This window comes from Eretmochelys imbricata, chromosome 9, assembly GCF_965152235.1.
Source record: "Eretmochelys imbricata isolate rEreImb1 chromosome 9, rEreImb1.hap1, whole genome shotgun sequence".
Classification (NCBI taxonomy): Eukaryota; Metazoa; Chordata; order Testudines; family Cheloniidae; genus Eretmochelys; species Eretmochelys imbricata.
The window spans coordinates 76307179-76330659 of NC_135580.1; the positions used below are offsets into that span (position 1 = coordinate 76307179).

Genomic DNA, 23481 nt, shown 5'->3' on the forward strand with positions numbered 1-23481 from the left:
AATACTCCCACCTCCATCATCCAAAATTGGGAAACCATTCTATCTCTTGTACACAGGGAAATTAAATTAGCTCAATCCATCATGTCTAGAGACCTTTCTCAGTAAAAATTTAAGTGGACGCTATTAGAATGAACAGAAATATGATTTTGATGTATTTTATAGTAGATCAGTTGAACTGTGCAAATTACTTCAACATGTTTTTCTGTAGAGTCAACAAGTGAATACAGATGGTATTTACAAGAGGGGTGTGAATTTCTGTCTGGGCATTTTTCTCACTCTTAGCTCCAATCAGTAGGAGGGACATTTTCTAAAAATATCCCACTGCTACTAACAATAGTTAAACTTCCCTGGAGTCAGCAATACTGGGAGCCTCAGTGTAGCGCTCCTGCTACCATTTTAAGCATGGTGTCATCTAATCCTGCTCAGATCAGATCTGTCTAATTGACATGGTTCTATAACACAGTGGCAGCAGCCTGTCTGCACTAGGGGTCTGAACATTGCTGACCATGATGGAGCTGAACTGATGTTACCAATAGTCTAGTATAGGCAGGCCCTGAGAGATTCTGGGCTTGATCTGGTGAGCCCTTACTCCGATGACTAGTACCTCTGATTTAATAGCATTGTGCCCTCTTAAGCAGGACTGGATCTCGCCACAGAGAGCAGGCAGAAGGAAAAACAAATGCAGAATGTGAGAAAGAGAGAGAGAGAGAAATTTAAATGAAAAAAAAATGAATTCAGTTGCTACGCAGTCTCTGAGTATCTCTAATTCAGTCTCTGAGTATCTCTAATGTATGTCATGAGCTACGTCCTCCACTCCTCTAGATTTCCCAAGGATCTCTGTCTTCTATAGGTCTCCCATTTAGATCGTAGGCCATTCCTAAAGAGCTTATATTAGTTGTGTGGCCTGTACAGCACCTAACACATTGTTGGTGCTAAACAAATAATAAGATTTCCTCTAGCTAGAGATCATGTTTTCGTTGGGGGTTGTTTTAAATGAAATCACCCTTAACATCTGTGGGTATCAATTATAGGAAGAAAAGGTCTACAAATGCTAAACCTGGCCAGGTACTACCTTGTTATGCCAGAAACCTGCCACTGAGTCTTAGGGCAGTGTATCCCATCCCAGTGGAGGCAAGCCCTATGCCTTCCTCAGCAGTTGATCTTCTGGTCAGTTAAGAACAGCATAGATTTGCTCCCACTTTTCTATTTGGCCAAAATTCTGCTCGTCACATTACATTGCTCACAAAAGAAGTATTAACCCAAAGTTGATGACGGGGATGTGGAGATTTTCAGGGATTCTTAAGATGTGCTAAGGTCCATCCCTCACTTCCATGTATGATTGGAGGGGGAGGAATTTAAACCCTGCTTTATGCTCCATTATGCAGGGCCTCATCGCTTGCGCTTTCTTACAATTATCTGGAAAATCCCTCATTAAAAATCATGCAGAAATCCCCATGGAAAAGTATGGCTATAGTAAGCCCATATTTATGGACTTCATGTGAAATTCGTCAGTTGTGGTTGAGAGTGGTTCATATGAAGCTTTGTTTTGGTTTTGGTTTGTATATGTTTGTGTTCTAGAGTCTTGTTTTAGTTTTTGGCCTAATTAAAACCTCAAAGTGAAACTTGTTGCAAATTGAAAATTGTTCAGAGTTTTGATACAAAGCTATACACATTAGCCCTGGTTTGCTCAAAACTGATCTGAGACTCACTGAGAAGGTTTTCTAAGGCTCACTGATGGTTTGATGAACACGGACTCATTTTGGGGTTCATTACCAAACTGAGAACCAAGCAAGTGTCACTCACTTTTTGTAAGGTATGCTGGGTGTGATAATGAAACACAGATCGGTAGACAGAACATGGCTTACTGACACAGTGCACTTAAGTATGTAATGATCACAGGGTTCTGTGTAGCTGTTAGAATTTGGTCCTGTGTGTGTACCTCACCATGTGTCTTAGGCATTCATAGATTGACAGTCAGTCTGACATCTAACTGCTCCATTAACTTCAATGGAATTGTGCCCACTTTCCAAAGGGCTACATTTTATCCGAGGTATGTAAAAGAATTATGCTTCTCCATATGCTAAACCCTAAAATAAGTAGAGAGGCAGAGATGGCAACTGAGGTTGCAAGATGGCCCTGTGAGGAGATCATATAAGATCCTAGATGGATTTGACGCAGGGGTATGAAAGCTGCATGTCGGCTGGAGGCAATAATGGAGACGTATCTTAGCAACATTTGAAAGATGTCAAACTCCTTTTGGTGCTCATTGGAGAACATGAAGGAAGTGGCGGAGTGGGGAGTTACTAGTTTGAAACAAGCAGTGGGCCCAACTCATTGTTGGGGTTACATCAGCAAAGTCAGTAGAGTAACAGGAGGAATAGATGTGGCGCAGTGTGGATAACCAATAGAGCTTGTGAAATCTCTCTCTCTCTCTCTCTCTCACGCGCACACACACACTCAAACTATTTTTAACAAAACTGGAAAATGATTTTTGTCAATTTTCTGTCTTTCTTTTTTTCTCTTTTCGTTCTCTTTTATTTCTAAACTCTACTCTCTCCCCCCACTTTTTTTTCCACTAGTGTCAAAAAGGAAACTGTGGTGAAAGGAGATAAAAGAAATAAGAAAACGAGGAAAGAAACAAAAAAAACCCCAAAATACAAACAAAAAATTGAAAATGAAAATGTTTGTTTGAATAAATAGAAATCATTTCTTTTTGGGACCCTTGGGATGAAAATGACTTTGACACATCAGCTCTAGTAACTAGTGCCTTCTGTGATGACTGACCACAGAAAGTGAGTCTGCGCTCTCTACAGAGCTATTTGGTCCCTATTGAGCAGGGTTTTTCACCGGTCTCTATTGTGCTATTGACAGGCAGGTGTCAGCAACAAGATTCAATTTCCTGGAGTTGGTTTCTATAGCAGGGTGAACAGGTGACGGAGGAGGTTTCATAAATGCGGAGATGAGCTACTTTATAAAAATTGGAATTTTTATTTAATTATATACAGTCAGGAATATTATGTAGATGCTGGAAAGTAGATTGTTTTCCATTTCTAATGACAAGTTACAATTTCCATGAAATACCCTGTCTAGCATTATATACTCAGACAAATACAGATACAGGCATGCTGACTCATGCATATGCATGTACAAAGGGATTACTCTCTCTCTGTGTGTGTGTGTGTGTGTATAAACCGAGCCTTATGTCGTAACAGTCTTAAACTTACACATCAATCAGTGCAAAGGAAAGTAAACATTTTATAAATTACGTCCCTATCTAGCAAAACTACGTTTTCATTAAATTAAAACTCTACATTTTCACAGTATTTTTAACATTAAAAAAATATATTTTATACAAAATAAATTTCACAGAAGGGTGCCGGTGAAATGCAGGGTTAAGTCCCAACAGCAGTCCCAGGTTTTTGATATTTAGTATAAAATAAATTGCTTAAACAAAACAAAAAACAGGTTTGAACCTTCATTGTAAGAATCTCTCCAAGGCTATTATATAATATCTTTGCTTCTAGTTACATTAGTCTTCTGCATTAAAATTACACTTTAGTTTAAAGTAGTTTACTTTTAATAATAAAATGTAAACCAGCAAAATTCAGAGAGTTTAGACTCCTCTGGCCATATCTTAGCCCTATTGAAGTCAGGGATGAAGTTCTCATTGGTTTCCACTTGGCTAGAGTTTGGCATTTTTAGAATTACAGAGAGCATCTTCTCAAATCAATCATGAAATGAACAGTGGGCTCGTAAACCTGGAGTCCCATTGAACATTTTTGCAAAATGCACCTGAAATGTGACTGACGACACAGAAGGTAGATATTATAGTCACAAAATGTCAGTTGTAAGTAAGAAATCATTTCACTCCAGACCTTCAGCAAGGGGTGAGCTTTAAAAGATTTGTTTGACATTTGTTTGGTACAAATATCCTGAAGTGGGGAGCCTTTTATTGGAAGCTTACTCGAGTCTGCAAAATTAGCAGTGAAATCTTTCTCATTTTGGCATTTCCATCTCTGAGCCAGAAACAGGCAGTGAAATAAAAAAGCTTTCTGGACATTTTAGGACTTTTGATTATAGAAACAGGTAAAATTACAAGTCAGTCCTTACTTTTTTCGTAATAGATTAACCCAACCATATCTTAGAGCCGAGGTGATGGAATATATAATATGATCTACTCAAAAATATGAGGCAATGTTAATTAATATTTAAATTGTAAACTTGTTGAGGCAAGAACTTCCTCTTCCTCTCCATATGGTTAGTATTGCATTAAGCAGACCCTTAGCACGCTATACAAATTAAATAATCATTACTGTTTTAGTAAGGGGCCAAATCTGGAAGTCCTTATTTAGTGAAAATTCTCTTTTAAGTCAAAGGGAATATTGTCCGAGTAAGGAGCCCAACAACATCAGGGACTGGCCCAATATGAAGACAGTTTTACTTGATTCAAAGTTTTGACAAAGTTTCTGAATTCAGTGTTCATCACAAAAATAAATAATGTCAAGTGCTTCTTATTTTAGGGCCAAATCCAGGCCACATAGGAAAATCCAAATCAAAGAGCTTTGCTGGGTCATGCTCAACCCCAGCCAGCAGTCACCAGCATGTGGCAGGGTAGCCGATATTACAGAAAGTTATGGAGTTGGGTAGTGGATGTAGACTGTTGCACCTAATCTGCACAGAATTTGCACTATATGGAGCCTCACAGGCCATGCCTCCAACATATTACTTTCTCCTCTTTACATAATCCACCAAAACTGTACTGTGTGGTTTCTCCTCAGCTAGGTCTAGTTGTGCATTATTGCCAATCAGTTTTTGCTGGTGGGGGCCGCCCTATCACGCTTGTCTAACCTAGATGTAGTTTGTGGGATTAGTGGCCTCAACCAAACACTGAGCCTTCTTACGTAGGCACGTTAAGCTGCAAATTAGCAGAAATGATGCATTTCTTCTGCACTGTTGGCCAAAGTAGCAGAGAATTTTCTCAGAGGGGCATGTGGACATATATGAGATATCTCCTGAGGGCCTCTGCAAGGCATTGCAGAGTTGTAGAAGTGGACATGTCGTGGTTGTGACCAGTGGGACAATGTGTATTGCATATCACATGGCTGAAAGCTGAAATAGGAGGGTAGTGGCAGGTGACATACTTCATGCTCCCTGTCCTATACACAGCAATAGCTGGACACAGAATTAGTGCCCTGGCCCTTACCTCCATTCAACAAGTGAAATCTTAACCTCGCTCTCATCAGTTTCACATGAACAAAGCTATTTTATTCCGGTTTGGTCAGTTCTGGATTGGGCACCATATCAATTATTTTTATAATATACATACCATGTTGTTTAAATTCAATATTCACAACAGGCTTGCAAGAAAAAGGTCAAATCCTCAAGTCCTTTGTCAATTTTTTAATCAGTCCAGCGCTCATTGAAGTCAACAGATGTTTGCGTGAGAAAGGATTTCAGAATTTTCCCCAATATGCTGGACCACATGAATATGATGATGAACATCCTTGTAATCATTTCAGAAAGTGCAATATTAATATTACACCACTTCACCTTATCACACAGTTCTGGAATGCTTTTTCGCATAACCTCTGTTGTGTAACTGAATACTGTCTTGCAAATCTTGTCTTGAAAGTCGTCTTCTGAACTCATCTGTAGTGAAGTAGTATATGACTGGGTCTACACAAGAATTCAAACTGGCAAGACACAAAGCCACTGCATGAAATATTGAAATCACATTTCGGGCACATTGGTTTTTTATCCATTTTGATTTAACAAGGAAATCTAAAGGAAAACTGATATGATAAGGTGCAAAGCAAATCAGAAATACCACAGCACAGGTGAGGATCATCTTTAAAGCCTTTTTTTTCTCTCCAAAGTCATGGGAAATTGAATTCTTTTCTTTTAATGATAGGATAGTCTTCCATGAGCAATACAGAATTATCAGCAGAGGAGTTACAAACCCAATCATCTCACCTATGGTCATCATCACAATGGAGTTGGAAAGGTCAATGTCCTTTATGGGAAGATCTGCAAAGCACTTAATACTGACATTCAGCTTATCAGAGTTACTGGAGTTACCAGAGTTAAATCTTAGAAGAGGAAAAGGCAAACAGCCAATGCAGACGACAATCCACCCAGCGATACTGATGTACACATCATATATACGTTTGCAGTCACTGAACTTGAAGGGGTACATAAGAAACAAAAATCGTCTTACACTGATGCAAACCAAGAAGTAGATGCTTGCATACATATTTACATACTTAAGGTAGAAACAAAATATACAGAGACCTTCTCCAAAGTGCCATGTTCCAGACAAGTAGTAGAAAATCCTTAGAGGCAGGGATAAAACTTGTGCTAAGTCAGCAATGGCTAGATTGATCATAAATATCACTGCCCTTTTAGTTTCTTTCATGTAGCCATAAAAGACCCACAGAGCTAAAACATTCCCTATTAATCCAGGGACCAGAATCAAAGTGTATGTAATTGCATAGTAACACTTAACATCAGTATTGTTGTAACAGATTGAGCTGTCTGTCGTCATGTTTATTTTCATTTAGCACAGATGTGAATTCTAATGAGAAGTTTATGTTACCAATGGAATTTCCAGCTATCGTCAAATTTCCTAGATAGGTAACAATTAAAAAACGCCGGAGAAGCTGCAAACTTAACATTTACTTGTCTTGTTCCTTTGCATCCCTTTGCTTTCTTGTACAGCATTATTTTGCTCTTCACAGTTTCTTGTTTACTTTGTGTTCATCTAACTAAGTAAGATTGTTGCTTGCAAGGCTTGATAACATTATTCCTCTAAAGCTTCTTGCTGACCAGATTATCCTAAGGTAAAAACTACACATGACATTTCCTTCGGGCTTCACTTTTACATTGGTTTCAGTTTCTATGTCGTCTATTCTGATTTTGGAAGAAACTTTGTCCTGTGGTGAGTAAGTCATGAATGACCCTGGTCATGTTCCTTCTCAAATACCTCTTGAATATAATTGCTTGTGGTGCTGATAAAATGAAGCTCAGCATGAAGGCAAGGTGCAGGTTGGAATAAGGAGCATTCACTATGTGGTGCTGTAAGCAATAAATACATGTACAATAGCATCCTCAAAATCATCCATCTGGAGGTATTTCACAGCCAGTTTTCTCAGCCCCCAAATGTCAAAACAGATGCAGACCTGCAGCTGAAAGAAAACGAGGAAAATTACTGACTAATATCATGCCATATGGGAGTATGCTTTTTTGAAAGTGCTCTCTCCTTCTCCATATATATATATAATGTGTGTGTATGAAATCTTGGAAGAAACTTTAAATTATTTTTTATCCAAGATGGGCCTGCTTTTTAAGATGCTGAGCACCACAGTTCCCATTGTCTTCATCAAGATCAGTGAGTGCTCAGCACTTCAGAAAATCAAGTCCTTTGTCATCTTCAGTGAAAGTGAGAGCAAGGCCACTGCAGAATAAGAAGAAAGTATAGACCGGCCTAATCACGACACCTGCATCATTTAATCTAGTGTTATGCATCTTTAAGCAGAACTCTTCTCTGACCCTAGTACACCCTCATTTGCTAATAACTAAGTAGTTTTATCAAATTCTCTTCTACAAACTAAGGTATCTGCTTAAAAGGAAGGACCTTCTTATGGCTAGTTGCACCTGTTGGAGGCAGCAGACATCCTGACAAGGGGCACTCTGCATCACTATGTGTCCCTCAGTACTGATTAGGTAGATAGACTGGATAGTTCCTATGCCAAGTAGTCATGCCTGGGAATCTGCAATGGAGTCTAGTGTGCTGCATGACTAATAAAGTAATGAGCCCTTCAAGAAGTGCCTACGTCTTCCTTTATGTTAATAACCACATTGATCCAAATACATCCCTACTGTAACACCACTGACGTCAGTAGAGTTGCACCAATGTTGAATTTGGTGCCTAAGACAAATTCTTTAAGTAAAAATATTTTATTTCCATAATTTTGCAATGATAAAATAACATAAGCTGCCAGAAATGTCCAAAATGTAAGAACCTTTCATAAAAGTCACCCACAGAAGGAATTTTCGATATTTACCCAAAAGAAGGAGCACTTTTCTCATCTGATTGAAACCATATAATTACAGTGCGTATGTGCTGAAAACCTCTAAGGTCTCGGGTTACTGCCGCATTGCAGAAAAGAATCTATTTCTCATGTAAATGAGGCTGATATATTAATCTGAAAATCTGACCTTTCCGTCAGTGCAAATGCTGTTATGCTAACCCAGAATGTCAGGTCACAAAATGGTGGCCTTTCCTCCTAGCCAAACTCCATTCTAGGGAAAAATGCTATTTTGTGTTCTGTGAACATGATTTTTGAGCATAGTTCTTCCACTAATGTTTCACTTGTTCCATTGGTTACTTCGGCAGCCAGTTAACAGGTTTCCCCTTGAAACTGAAAGTAAAAGTGCAGCTACATGTTTGCTTTTCCTCACAGTTGATATCGCTGTAATATTTTGCATTTCCAACCTACCTTCTCACAAGAAGGTGCTGATACTAAAGTTTCTTAAAATGTAACTTTTTTGCTAATGGATGAAACATCTCATAAAAAGATCTATCACGCAGCCAGTATTTTGTTGAGGTAAAGCCCCCTGCAAATGACAAACTGAGTGATGAAAGCATCTTGAATATACTGTTAACATATGATAAGTGATTGTCCACAACAACCCAAATGTCTTGGGACCTTCCTACACGAGAAACCACCTCTCCTCTTGGACCGTTCTGTCACAGCTGTGATCAGCGGAGGCACTCAGACTGGAGCACCTGTGATTTATAAGAGAAAGGTTTGGTAGCAGAATGTTCCCTGTGAGGGGTGGGCTGACGGCTCTCAGATGAGCTGCCTTCTCCTGTGGTCCAGCATAGCCTAAGTTGTTGGCCTTAAGAGCACTCTGCAAGGCATGTCTGTTTGTGCAGTCTGTTGTGGGAGATGCCATCTGAACAGAATTTAATCTATGGAGCAGGGGAAATGTTGTGTTTTGGAGTGGGTTCAGTATTATGGGCCAGGAGAGTGATAGAGTCATAGAGCTTAAAGCCAGAAGTGACCTAGAGCACCTAGTTTGGCCTCCTGTGTATCACAGGCCACCAACACCCCCTCCAGCACCCGCATACTAACCCCAACAACTGAAATGAGAGCAAAGTAAATGAGACCCACAGGAGACTACATTAATATGTGCCACCGGCAGAGAATAAGAGGAACCCAGGTGCACCAGTGCTCAAGCACCCTGCAATGGCAAGGAAATGATTAAATGAGATATATCTTATTTAATCCTGACAAGTGACTCCCACCCACACACCAGAAAGGCAAAAAAGACCCCAAGGTCACTGCCAATCTGAATTGGGGGACATTCCTTCCCAACCCTACATATGGCAATAAGCTACACCCCAAGCATGTCAGCAAAAACCTGCCAGCCAAGCACCTGGAAGGGAGACTGCTCAGCGCCATCTCAAGGCCCTGGCCCACCCTACCCAGTGACCCATTTCCAGCCATGGCTATCCCTGATGCTCAGAGGAAGGATATTTTTAAAAATGGGGAAAAAATTCATTTCTTGACCCCTGCTAGTGGCCGGCTGAAAAGCTGAAGCATGAGAGCTTTAGGAACATAAGATGTAAACCAGACATGAGCCTCTAGGCTGTTGAGCTTTGCCCCCTATCATCACAAAGAATCTTCTCATACAATCGCACTCAAAAATTTGTCCAGCTCTCTCTTAAAACAAGTTGTTTGCCCCCACAACTCCTAGTATGAGGCTATTCCAGAATAAGCTTCTGTTTAGTTTACTTCTCGTTTTTGTAATGGGTGTTGGGGTGCCTGGGAAAGGCCCCCCTTTTATATTATTGTAGAATTCCAATTAAATAAATATCCTATGTCTGTGCTTCCCACCCAGTGCCTTTGCCTGCTTTCCTGAGCATAACAGTAGCATTAGATGACAATGCTCAAGAAATAAAATAAGGCCTTTACCCTTCAAATGTGCACATGAATAGCCCATTGAGTTCAATCAAACTACTCAATGTGTTAAATTACTCAGATGTGCAAATGTTTGTGAGATTGGGGCATACAGAACAAGGTCAATTAAACCATGACCCAATACCGCATGTATTAATTTCAGTTCCTCTGAGTTTTAGGTAACAGGTTCAATGTTGTCATTCGCAGACTTCCAGAAGAGCTCTGTGTAGTTTGAACACTTGTCTCTTTCACCAACAGAAATTGGTCCAATAAAAAGATATTACGTTACCTATTTTGTGATTCTAGAATTAGGCACTCTGATGACTGAACAAAGGAGGCTCATCGATAGTTGCACAGGCCAGCTTGATGTTTATTTTTCCCTCTTCATATTAACCTGATTTTCCCTAACATGTAGCACTGAATTTATTTTAAAGTTCTGAATTTGTGATACTAAAATGATTTCATCTCTGTCTGCATGCTAAGGTCCCAAATCTGCACAATTTATGTGTGCTTAACTTTATTTACATGAGTAGTCCCATGGACTTCAATAGGACTGCTCATATGAGTAAAGTTAAGCGTGTAGAAGTGTTTGCAGGCTCAGCGTATAAAACAGCTTCATTTTTAAAAAAATCTCTCAATGGGGTGTTTTTTATAAGCCCTCTCTTGCATGGTGGTTCCCAGCAAGATTCATCCAGCCAGTAAGGTTAAATCTTACTCACATTACTGAACTAGGATTACCTAGGTGAGTAAGGCAAGATAGATTTGGCCCTACCTCAATGGCCCCCATGCAAGTGAGGGGGTAGTGCAATGCAGTGCAACTAACGCAAGCCATACATGTTGCACACACACACAAACTACTTCGGTAAAATGGATGGTGGAGCTTCTCTAAGTGAACCAGTACCTGAGTAAAATAGCCTCAGTGTTTTTCCCACTCTGGTTTATTGTGTAAAGTCACCATCATTCACTCTGTATTTACTCCTCCTGAAATATTTCCCTTAATTCCATTACTAACACAATGTCATTACACTTGCACTAAACAACAGACATTACATAATTACCTAACATTACATAATTCATCAAAGGCATCATAACCTCAAAGGCTAGGTTCTGCTTAGTCCTTAAAAGGGCACATAGACGGGGAAAAGTAAGAAGTCTCCCTCTCCTTGCACAGCCTGCATACTGCTAAATAGAATTGCATTCTTTGCACTCAGGAAAGTTCACAGTCTGCTCCCCATTTACAAACCCGTTTTCCTACAGTAACCCAAAAAGAAAAGTGAAGAAAAGTAGAGACTAGCTGGAACAATGGCTCCACCTGCTAGGCACTAGCTAGCAGAACTGTCCTCGTACACAGGGAAAGAATGCTTTACCCTTTAAGTTTAGAATATTTCAAAAGAGCCTAAGAGAGTTGTGTACCCAACTCCCAAAGATGTTCAATAGGATTTGGGCATGAAACTCCCTTTGGCTCTCCTGAAAATCTTAGCCTGAAGGGCTGTAGCAGTGGGTTCCTCTCCCTGTGCACTGGGGAGCTTCAGGAGACACTGAAGAAATATAGAAAAATCAAGCACTGAAATTTTTTTCAAATTATGCTTTCACTGCAGGGATTCCATATATAGCTATAGATATTGATGCTTGTGATATTCTGAGTCACCCCAGGAAACGAATGACAATTTTTACTAGAGGAAAAAATACAAGCAAAGTGAGAAACTGCAACTGGAAAATTCCAAACAAGAAAGTATGGCATTTTGGCCAAAAATATAATATAAAACCCAGCAAGGTGCGAAAAGAGGAACTCATGTTTCACATGTTCTGCATGCTTGTTTACCTTCAAGTTTATGGTATTACGAAGACTTTCTGTATCTAACTATAAACCATAAGTAACTTCCTTTTTTTCTATTTTCTTTCTCCTGTTTATATGGCAATATTTTTTTTTTGACCGGTCAGATTTTGGCAGGCACAACACTGTGACTTATCTTTTATACTTAAAAAAATGTATTAATAGCATCTTCCATACAGAATTGTCATTCTATATATTCATTATTGGTTTAAGGTAGTGCCCGCAATGCACCAGACATTTCCCATCCCTTCAAGAAGGGACAGTCTCCGCCCTTGTAGCTCACAGTGTAACAACAGATAGAGGTTAAGAGAAGGGGAAGCAAATGGGGTTATTTATACAAGTAAATTCTATTCATTGTAGATAGCACAGCAGAATGGGTGTATTGACTTTTATATTTCAAATCAAATCTGGAGCCTCAAAATAGTAGGGTGGATGGTACTTCCTGCATCAGGCATTTCTTCACACAGAAAAAAGGCTCTTAAATATGCTGGGCCAGATTCTCAGCTGGTGTAAATTAGTAACTGGCTTCAATGGAGCTTGCTAATTTCCATCAGCTGAGGATCGTGGCCCACTGTAACTTGCACATTCAAATCCTGGAACAGAATTGGTAAATCCAGCAGTCCTTATGCATGTGAGTGAATTCAAAAGGACAACTTATGGAGTAAGGTACTGGTCAGTATGAGAACTGGGGCACGATTTAGTCCATAATGACTTCTCACATGAGTAAGGATTGCAGAACCAGGGTTTGGTGGATCTAGAATGAGACAAAGCATTGGGTTAGCTCGCAGGGCTGCCATTTAGGGAGGGTGGGAGGAACACATGCCTGCTCTCCCCCCACCCCAAAAAGTTTCATACCAGAGGTCTGCTCATGGCGCACACCCCAGATCCAGGCGGAGCGCTGCAGTGATATACAGCGAGGTCCAGGGGCGGCACTGGGGGAGGAGGGGATTGCAGGGGTTATAGCCACCCCAAAATTTGCTTTAGCGCTCCCTGCCCCATAGCCACCCCTCCAGAGCTGGGTGCCCAGTCAGCAGCCTCCGCTCTCCGACTGCCCAGCTCCAGTCTCCCCTGCTTTAGGAAGCTGATCCATGGCTGGCAGGGCTTTGGGGGAGCTTGCCCGATGCTAGAGGTGGGGTGGGAGGACAGGGAGCTTGTCTGCACTGGTGCCTCTGACTCAGGAGTGGGGGCTGCAGCTGCTGCTGCTGCTGTACTGAACAAATGATCAGACTCCTGAATGCTCAGCTTAAAGAGACAGTGTGCTGACACACTCGGGGCACACACAGTCTCCCACACACACTTCCCCAACTCTCTCTCTCTCTCTCTCTCTCTCTCTCACACACACACACACGTATTATTGTTGTTGCTGATATTTCTTGTTGGTACTTCTTGGTACTTCCTGTCCAACTGCACAAGGCACATATATTCTCTGCAATTTTATTCTTTCAAAGTTCACTAAGGATTAGACTACTGTTGAGTTTTTTTGATTGGACTGTGCATTTCATAGTTTTATTTCTCTTATGCCTAAAATTAATTCTTTGACTAGTGAGTTCTAAACTACATAACCTTTGCCAGCTGGAGTAATTATCATTATTACTTTTATTACCATATTGTGCTCTGTCATTCATTATTTAAAGTGATACAATCAAATAATAGTGACATTCTAGGATGTACATTTAGCTTGTGCTCACCTTACTGGTGCAAGTTTAAAAAAGTTAGCTAAATACATAACTTTAGACACTGTGCAGATAAGCTCACTTATTTTCAAATTGTGTTTTTAATTATATCTGTAAAATAATTTAAAATGCATACAAAAATAAATGTGGTTCCAAGTTTGATACTAATAGTAATGATGGATTTAAATGTTAATGAGTCACGTACATGATTGTGATTGATACACATATGCCAAAATATTTAGAAAAATAAATTCCTCTTTTAATAAAAGAGAAAAGAAACCTTAATCACATATGTTAAAAAAAAAAAAGTAAATGCATTTTTAGTGGAGTGAAAAACAGTTGACTAAAATAGAGTAGATAATGGCAGTAACACTGTGTGTCAGAGAAAGTACGCAGATTATTAAACAAATTTTATTTATTTTTATTTCTCTCTACTAAAGATAGCGTACAAAGTATCAAACTTATATTTCTGATATCTGTGTTAAGACTCCAAAACTGGTACGTCAAGGCTTGGGATTGCATTATCTCCTGATAGTTCTAAATTCACATATCAATTTAAACTATGGCTTTAATTGGTGTTTGTAGATATTTTTCTTTCTTTACATAGGAATTAGAAACAGTGCTCCTGTCTGCCAAATTCTAAGTTGTTATCTGCAAACAATGTAGAGTTTTTGGGTGCCTAAGTAGCCCCTGGAATCATGGTTAAAGTTGCCCCCTCCCACCAAAATTTGAAATGGCACCCCTGCTAACTCATGCCATTAAGTACAACCCTGAGCAAGAAGTGGTCTGTAAGATGCACTACCCCAGGAAGAAAAGGAGTACTTGTGGCACCTTAGAGACTAACCAATTTATCTGAGCATAAGCTTTCGTGAGCTACAGCTCACTTCACGAAAGCTTATGCTCAAATAAATTGGTTAGTCTCTAAGGTGCCACAAGTACTCCTTTTCTTTTTGCGAATACAGACTAACACGGCTGTTACTCTGACTACCCCAGGAGTCGCTCAAGGAGGCATTTTACCTCAGAGAAACCTCCTGAGTCACAACTCCCTCCCAAGTGCCCCCCTTGCTCCAGGGGAGTGGAGTAGTAACTTGCAGCTGGTCTATACCAGCAGCAAATTCCCACCCCCCAGTTCTGTACACACACCATGCTAGATGTACAGTTAATGTATGTGCTGTAACATAATATAAAAGTACCATTGAAAAGACAATGTGGATAGAGTGTTAATCAGATATTGTACACAACTTTTAGTTGCTTATTACTGACCTGCTCTTTGGGTGGTGGCTGTGGGGTCACTGCTGACTGTAATACCCTTCTGTTTCTCCTATTTCTCTTATGGAGCCTATAAAATAGAATATGGAGAATAGCAATGAGCAAAAATAACTGTTTCCTATGAATGCCATGTAAACAGAAATATTATAATACTAACAATGTCATGTACCCAGACTTCTCTTTCCTATGATGACAACTGGGGGTGACAAGATAGAGGAGGTGGGGTGATGACTCTTAAGTTTGGGGGAAGGTTATGGCTTCCTATTTTTTATAAGCTCTTCAAACCAGGAATTGCCTCTTCCAATACGTTTTTGAGGGTGTCTAGGCCCTACCATAATATTAATAAAGTTCAGGGCTGTTACCTTTATAAAAATGTCAGTTGAGAAGAAATATTTTGCTCTTTCAAACAGTTTTCTCTATTTCTCCATCTTGTTCTGTGGGGGCAGGAGACAAACTGCATCCTCTGACAGACTAACTGAGGAGAAATCTCCATGAGGAGAGAACCTCTCTGAGATTTCCCCTGCTTTAGCCCCAACCAGGTTTCTCTCAGAAGTGGCCATCAGGGTTTTGCTAGGTATCTTCAGCACCTAACATAATTCTCTTTGCTGTAAACAACTGGAGTCTAACTATTACCCTGAAACAATATGTGAAAACCAAAGTTCCTGTGTTTTCTTACTGCTAGAATATACAGATGATACTTCTAATATTATATCATGTTGAGGGTATTATACTGTATTCGAACCCTGAGCCCCAAGACTCTTGTGACTGTTTGTCCATACAGTCAGAGTTTTTGCTGTTGCTCTAATATGTCAAGTTGCCAAATATATATTAGCCCACACTGCCTTGACCTTACTGGAAGATGAGAGACGGGAATGTTTTGTGTTTTTTATGGCTAACTTAGAATTTAAAGCTGTTTCCTTGTGCATCAATAATCAAAGCTTAATAATTCATGATTCTGCCTTTTAATACACACCAAGTTGTGAACCTGAGGTGAAATCAACCAGTGGGGGATGGGAGTGAGTTTAAATTTTATAAATCTTAACTCCTCTTTCTCTTTTAATCAGCATTCCCATTATAATGAATAGCAAGAATGGTACTGATCATGCTTCCATACTGGTGGAAAACTGGCATTTCATTGCTATGGAACTTGCTGTTAGTTGTAAATGTACCACTCTACTATAAATTCAGATACACAGTTATCACTTTGACAAGGGTCTGAATCCTTAGTTGCTCGCTTCATGCACTGTGGCCAATGGGAGTTCCTTTGGGGAGGTCAGGGAGTGAAAATATGTAAAATAGATCCTGACTGACTGCCATTTGTAGGCTAAAAATTAAAACATAATCCCTTGCTAGCCACTTAATAGGTCTGGCCCAATATGCGCAAAAGCAGATATGTCTTAATGTCCTCTTTGTTTTAGTTGCAGATTATGGAACAAGCTGAGAGACTGATGTGCAAATTTTTTTCCAGTTGATCTAGTGAGTAGTTTTCAAACTGGGCTATGCATTCCCATAGGGGTATGCAAGCTTTCACCAGGGGGTATACGAGAAAAATCCTGTAATGGAGGACAACTTATTTTATTTAGTAAAACTTGGCAATCTAATCAACATTTAATCTCCTTTCAATTAAAACTGCAGCCACATTGGTGTACATTTCCTTTCTGCTGTGCAACTCAGAAATTCCTTTCAAACTTTTTGAGCTTGCCACCCCCCCCCCTTTGAGTTACAATTTTGGTTGTGGCCCCCTCAATCCATGAAGGCTGGGTGGAGTGAGGGGATGGAGGTGGGTGCTCCATGCAGAGCTGGCTTGAGCTGCCTGTTGCCACTTTCCCTCCTGAACATTCCTCCATGTCCCATTAGCGGGGCTGCTCCCACAGTGTGAAAACCTCTAGAAGTTGTTGTTAAAGGGAAGGCAGAAATCTGGGGGACGACTTGACCCCATGTGCCCCTCCACCCCACGTGTCACCTCTGCCTATCTTAGCTGGAGGTAGGCGGTAGAGTACATTTGGAAAGGGATACACAATCTAAAAAAGTTTGAAAACCACTGATCTAGGGCATGATTCAACATGGTTGGTGATGTCTGCTTCAGAGGACATGCAGTGGAATAGCCATGATTTAACACTTCAGGATTTTTGAGCATTGACATAACTGCATGAAGACGCTTCTATCTAACCCATCTATTCCTCAGTCCATCCTCTTAAGGATATTATCATTATGGTATCTGAATGCTTCCTTACTTTATGCCTGAGACTAGCTAATGTTATTCGTTTCCTCCCATATCCCTCTCCCCTGCCAGTTTACCGCGTTTCAGTTATCAAGTAAATCAGGTAGGTGATACAGCACATTTTGAACACACCCTATCCAGTGGGCTTCAAACTTGCACTTCCTCCTGCAGGCTGTGGGGCTGGTGCATAAATGTCTTAACATGGTGGTTTTCAACCTGTGGTCTCTGGACCTTTGGGGGTCCGCAGACTATGTTTAAGATTTCCAAAGGAATCTGCACCTCCACTCAAAACGTTTTAGGGGCCCGCCAACAAAAAAAGGTTGAAAACAACCTACCATAACTCAGAACAGGCAGATGTTTTGCAAGAGGCAAAAGCTGCGAGGAAAAAATACAGCTAAAAATGCCAGAAGACAGTTGCAAAGCTAGTATGAGACTCACAGCAATTAGCCATCCCACATAGTGCTGTGAGCCTGTCTCACAAATTAAGCACTGTTGAACTGGGTCAGTGTTTAGAAGGGAGATCTCTCGAGTCTAATCAAAGTGATGTTTATGATTCTGTATTTAGCACCAATTTCTGAATCAGGATTGAACTATGGTGCCTGTTCAGCACTTGGACGTATTATGCTGTTTGCGATAGCATCTTTACAAGGAGACTAATATGAAGGTCCCACCTAGGTGCTGTCATTAAACTTTCTCTAAGAAGGATTGTTAGCCCTGCTGTCTTGAACCAACTGCAGCTCAGATATTCTGCTACCTAAATTTCTTCCCCCTGTATTTGGATACAGCATTCTCCTCCCTTTCCTGACCTGAACTGTTGTATAGTGTTGCTCTGTGTTTTTAAGCAGCTCCTGTGTTTACCCATGAAGTGACGGGACTTCAGTGGGGCGTGACTGTGGAAAGGCGATGTGGTAGTAAAGGTGCCCTGTATATGGAGGCTATCATTTTTTATTAATAATCAAGGCCTCGCCAATTTAACTATAGAGTAAGTATTCATGAGGGCTGGCTGAGCCTGCAGGATTAAAACCTGAAATAACACTAAATTTGTCTGGGAAGTTCTTTCCTTCAACAAAACCTCCCTACTCCCAGCTAGAGCCCCAGGACACTTCTACTTACAAGTAAGTGTCTCCTGGTCTAGGGGTGCACTCTCGCTCCCTTTGGGATGGCAACAAACTCATCCCCTTCCCGTCATGGGATGATCAGTGAGTGTTTGTTTGGCTGGCCTCTTCCCCTTATTCATTCTGACATCACACAGGCTGAACGTTTTTTACTATCTGTAGGTATTGTGCCTGGTGCAATGAGAACCTGATCTCAGTGGGGGGCTGTAGACACTGCTATTGTTAGTAATAGCAGCAAGCCTGCCTACTCCTACCATCTCTGTTCAGTTGCAGGAATAGGGTCCAGCCCTGCTGTTGTCTCCTCTGATATTCAGAGTGCATCATATTAACCTCCACCACAAACTGGGGTTGTGTAAATTCCTTAGGGCTGGGACCATCTTTATTTGCACCTTGTGCCATGCCAAGCAGATTACCTGTACTTTATAGCTAATGAACAATAATTCTCATGCAGGGCATTGTGAGACTTCTCAGTGCCAACATGCAGCAAGTGGCTAGTTAAGAGGCAGTAGCAAGATCAGAGAGCATTTCCCAGTCTTACTCTTCCTGAATGGGGAACAGGGAGGACACCTGAAGAGAGGAGGAGGTCTACCTTGCCAGTGCCCCTGAAGTCTACTTATGAGAGGAATGATCCAGTTTGTGACCCTTCATGATCCCAGGAAGGGGGAGAATTTCAACTGACATTATGTGGTTGGAGAAACTGTCTGGGCTCACCCCAGAAAGCACCCAAAATAAGGGTAGTCACAGGGCCTATTGAGAGAAGTATTCTAGGGTTTTATGGGGGACAGAACTACCGAAACCCTCTGGTATCTTATGAAAATAGAAGCTAGAGAGTGGAGATGCACTTGCTCAAGTTTCACTTGGAGTATTCAAGCACTTTTAAGGAATAAACCTGAAACTTCAAGCAAGCCTCAACGGTTGTAGGTGACCTCTGCTAAACAAGTTGGCCAGTTTGCTTTTGCCGAAACTATGCAATTTCAACTCGCAGGTTGTGCATGAACCATTGCATAAGTTAGGAGGAAAATATGATTATCTAATGATGATACCATTAATATATATGTTGAATTCTTTACCCACCCGGCAAAGAGGGAATTTCTTTTTTAAAATAACAATTAAAACAGTATCATGAATAGTAATCAGCTCTATTCTACACATATGATTTGATCAATTCCAGATCAATGCACTAAGGGGCAAATCCAGAACCATTCCCATGGCTATGAGGGGATCTAAATTAGCTGTTACCACTCGAGAAAGAGATCTTAGAGTCGTCATGGATAGTTCTCTGAAAACATCCACTCAATGTGCAGCAGCATCAAAGAAGTTAACAAAATGTTAGGAACCATTAGGAAAGGGACAGATAATAAAAAAGAACACATCATAATGCCGCTATATAAATCCAGGGTGTGCCCACACTTTGAATACTATGTGTAGTTCTGGCCGCCCCATCTGAAAAAAGGTATATTAGAATTTCATTACAGAGAAGGGCAATGAAAATGATTAGGGGTATGTAATGCCATCCATATGAGGAGAGATTAAAAACACTGGGACTGTTCAGCTTAAAAAAGAGACAACTAAGGAGAGATATGATAAAGGTCTATAAAACCATGAATGATGTGGAGAAAGTGTTATTTATTCCTTGACATAACACAAGAACTAGGGGTCACTCAATGAAATTAATAGGTTGAAAGTTCAAAACAAACATAAGGAAGTTCTTCACACAACACACAGTCCACCCGTGGAACTCGTGATGCTGTGAAGGCCAAAAGTATAACTGGGTTCAAAAAGGAACTAGAAAAATTCATGGAGGAAAAGTCCCCCAAAGGCTATTGGCCAAGCTGGTCAGCGATGCAACCATCCTGGTGTCCCTAAACTTCCAGCTGTCATAAGCATCTGGCACTAGCCACTGTCAGAGATAGGATACTGGGCTAGATGGGCCATTGGACTCACTACGGCTCTAAATGGGTGCCGCTGCAATCAATGCAGCAGCATTGATTTAGTGGGTCTGGTGAAGATGCAATAAGTTGATGGGAGAGCGCTCTCTTGTCGACGTAATTAATCCACCTCAATGAGAGACAGAAGGTATGTCGACAGGAGAGCATATCCCGCCGACATAGCCACGTTAAGTTGATCTATGTTGTTTTTTTTTACACCCCTGAGCGACGTAACTTATGTTAATTTAAGCAGTAGCATATATACGGCCTCATTATGGCCATTCTTACATTCTAATGTGAGGAGCCATTTTCACTGGTGTCTTTGATGGGACTAGTTGCAAACCAGGCAGCACTGGACAGGACCCCTGCAAGGAAGCCTTTGAGTTTGAGGGAATCTACCACTGTATGGATCCTCTAATCCTCTCCTCTGGAGGCGCTGCATAAAGATCCACAGAGGCTATTCTAGGCATTTGGGCATTCTATTCTACCCACTGGGCTGCAGAAGCCATCACAGAGCAACTCTGCTGTTGCTCCAAGCCATGTGGGGTGAATTCTACTTTCCCTGCCTTCCAACCCCAATCCATGCACTGCACCCACTTGCACCGGATACTGGACTGCGGACCTGAGCCTAAGTGAAAGTGGTGGTGGTGGTCTCCTAGCCACCATTTGTGCATGCTAAGAAACCACTGCAGAGTTCAGCATAACTGGCAGCTTCTGCTCGACAGAAATAAATCAGCTTATAACTGATTTTTAGGAGGTGTTGCAGGCGAGGATTAGGGTTCAGTGGCAGAGCAGCAGGGAAGTGCACACTGCAGTAACCTGTGCTATCCCAATACCAAGACGATGGACCTAAACCTGGCGTCCTTACTCAGGCAAAACTTGAAATCAAATTTATTTGCAGCTTTATAAGAAAAGGCTGGAGGAAAAACGTAGTAACTAAAAAGTGTTGAGCTACACGGCTCAGCCCAGTGCTCGCAAAGAACTACGGGGTGATAGCATGCTCACACAAGCTTTCAAAGCCACTGTGACAGTAATGATAGATGGTTGAACCCAAACCAGTTACTGCAGCTTTCCGAAAGTTCTGCTATTGGTGCTTTCCCTACCCACTCAAAGAGAGACTGACAAACTGGCCTGTTTAAGAGTCTATGAGTCAATGGTGTGGTGGGGAGGGGGCGAGGGGAATTTTGGCTTAATAAATTCCCAGAGTACTCAGGCAAAAATGGTACAGTATCTTGGTTTAATTCTGTTTGAAATATAAATCTTTCCATTTTAATTCTTAGCTAGTATTTTGCACCCTTGTTACATGAGTAAAAAAGACAAAGTCCATTCTCAGCTAACCAGCACATCCCTCTTCTTTTTATTACTGCAGTGTTTCAAAAAAAATGTTATTAAAGGTGAATTACAGCTAGCATTAAAACAATGTGAGTTTTAGCCAGACTATTCTGTTTACATTCTCCATTGTGAGTTCTGCCATGTGCTTTACAATACCTAGACTTTGTTTCAGATACCATTGTGCTAAGCACAGTGTAAAGCTATCTACTTACATTCTTATACATCATCATGGTAGTGATCACTTGGAAAGATATAAGGGGTACAAATGAAACAAAAAAAATGTATTAGAAAAAACTGGAACATGGGAATGGAATAGAAAGGAACTCTTCTTTTACCTGGAGTTAACATGTTATACTGGGCATTGTCTTGTACAAGGATGTGCTCCATTAATAAAAATCCATTAGACAAAAACACCCACTTACATGTAAGTGAGATCTATAGATATATGTGTAACAGTTACCTGAGATACTAATAGATTTGTTTAGGTTGTTCCATATTTCCCACTAAAAATCTAAATGTTCTCTTTTACAAAATGACATGTCAGTAAAATTTTAGAAATCTTATTGATTTCAGCTATAGAGCTTACAAGAATGGGAAAAAAAACTATAATTGTTCCTTTTTGAATATTGTTTCTTTCTTGATAGCCACATCACAGCAGTAGAAAATCTGGTTTGAAATTTTACAGTTAAAAATTATGTAAAAACTTCTAATGCTTCATAACTCTGATCTACAAATCCTTTTATATACATTGGAAGAAATCCACCCTTCAGCTAAACAGAAAAAACAAACTTCCCTCCAGAGTTCTGATGATACTCCTTTATCTTAATTTCCTCTGCACTACAACCACCTAGTATTTCTATATGCCCTCCATGAATCTTCCTATTTTTTTAAAAAAAAATTTCTAGTCTATCTTCCATTCTGAAAGTTATTCTTTCATTCCATCTTATCTTTGCCACGTGGGTGAAATATGCAGTATAAAGCTAAGTTGTATTGTTAACTGGTACATTTTAAACTTCTTAAAAGAAAAAGTACAGCAAAGATTACAAATTAGCTCCCCCCCAAAAATAACAATCCTACCTTTTGCAGTTTCTTCTGGTTTCTGTTTAGCTCTGAGAGCTTTTGGTACGAGTAACTCAGAAACTGACTTTACCGATCGCATACAACAGTTTCCACTCCCTGTTTGATATATAAAACAAAAGTGCAACTGCTGAGAGCTTTCAGAGTACATCTGAGCTCAGAAATGCCAGTAGTAGAGAGCTGTCACTGCTTCAGAATAACATCCGAGAGCAACTTGCAATCTGCACATTTTTACATTTCCTTTTTCCAGTGGGCAGCACAGACGAATGGTGAGCAACTGTGGTTCAAAATGCACGCAATATTTACACTTTAAAAGAGGGAAGGAAAAGTGACCATTTCTATTTATATGATATTGTCTTGTCTTCCAATCAGGTAGTTGATAGTTCACAATCTGGTCTGATTGTATAGTAACAGAGAACATCATTTTTTAATTGTTAATTCAGGGCATATTGACACATCCTGGTGAACCTCACAGATGTGTAGATCCATATGATCTCTAATGGTTGCTGCTCCTCCTCACTCTAACAATAAATCCCCCACAAGTACCTGCTGGTACAGTTTAATGGCTGTAAGCTAATGGCTACACCAGGGCTTGAATTAGCTGAAATAGGTGCTGAGGTTCAGTGACAAAATGATGTTTTCTAACAGTTCTCAGCAAAATTTTCCCTCCAGAGCCCCCTTTTCTGCCAAGGAGACAGAGTTAAAAGTACTGAAAACCATGTGACACTTTTCTTTCCCTTTTTCCATTTCTTCATTTAGTTTGTTCCTCCCCCACCCCCATTTGTATTATCTCTTTTAATCCCCATAGAGTAGGATTTTCTTTTCCTTCTTCATTTCATCGCAACCTTTTGAATTTCTCTTCCATTGTGCCTTTCCTTTTCTTCACTCCATGCCCTAGTCCATTATCTCCCCCCTGCCAACATCATCTATTTCCTCCCTTCCTCATACCCTATGTCACTGTCTTCATTTCCCCTTTTCTTCCCTCTCTCCACTAATTTACACATCCCTTCCCAAATCCCTCAGTCCCTCCATTTCCCAAACCCCAACTCCTCACTTTCTCGGTTCTT

The 23481-nt window shown here is 40.5% G+C and overlaps 1 protein-coding gene across 3 annotated transcripts in view; it reads right to left on the reverse strand.

Annotated features, from left to right (window-relative positions):
• Positions 1–22586, reverse strand: part of GPR174 (G protein-coupled receptor 174) — a 35353-nt gene extending 12767 nt beyond the window's left edge. For 2 of the 3 annotated variants that reach the window (XR_013347153.1, XR_013347154.1), the window contains exons 1-2: positions 22415–22586; positions 14736–14811 (exon numbers count right to left, since the gene is read on the reverse strand). Coding sequence is in view for 1 of the 3 variants with exons in the window: in XM_077826869.1 (XP_077682995.1) it covers positions 5555–6556 (1002 nt within the window). In the remaining 2 variants the exon portion in view is untranslated. Of the gene's footprint in view, positions 1–5330; positions 7185–14735; positions 14812–22414 lie in introns of those variants that run through there. The other variant, XM_077826869.1, reaches the window with a different exon arrangement.
• Between the last annotated feature and the right edge of the window lie 895 nt (positions 22587–23481).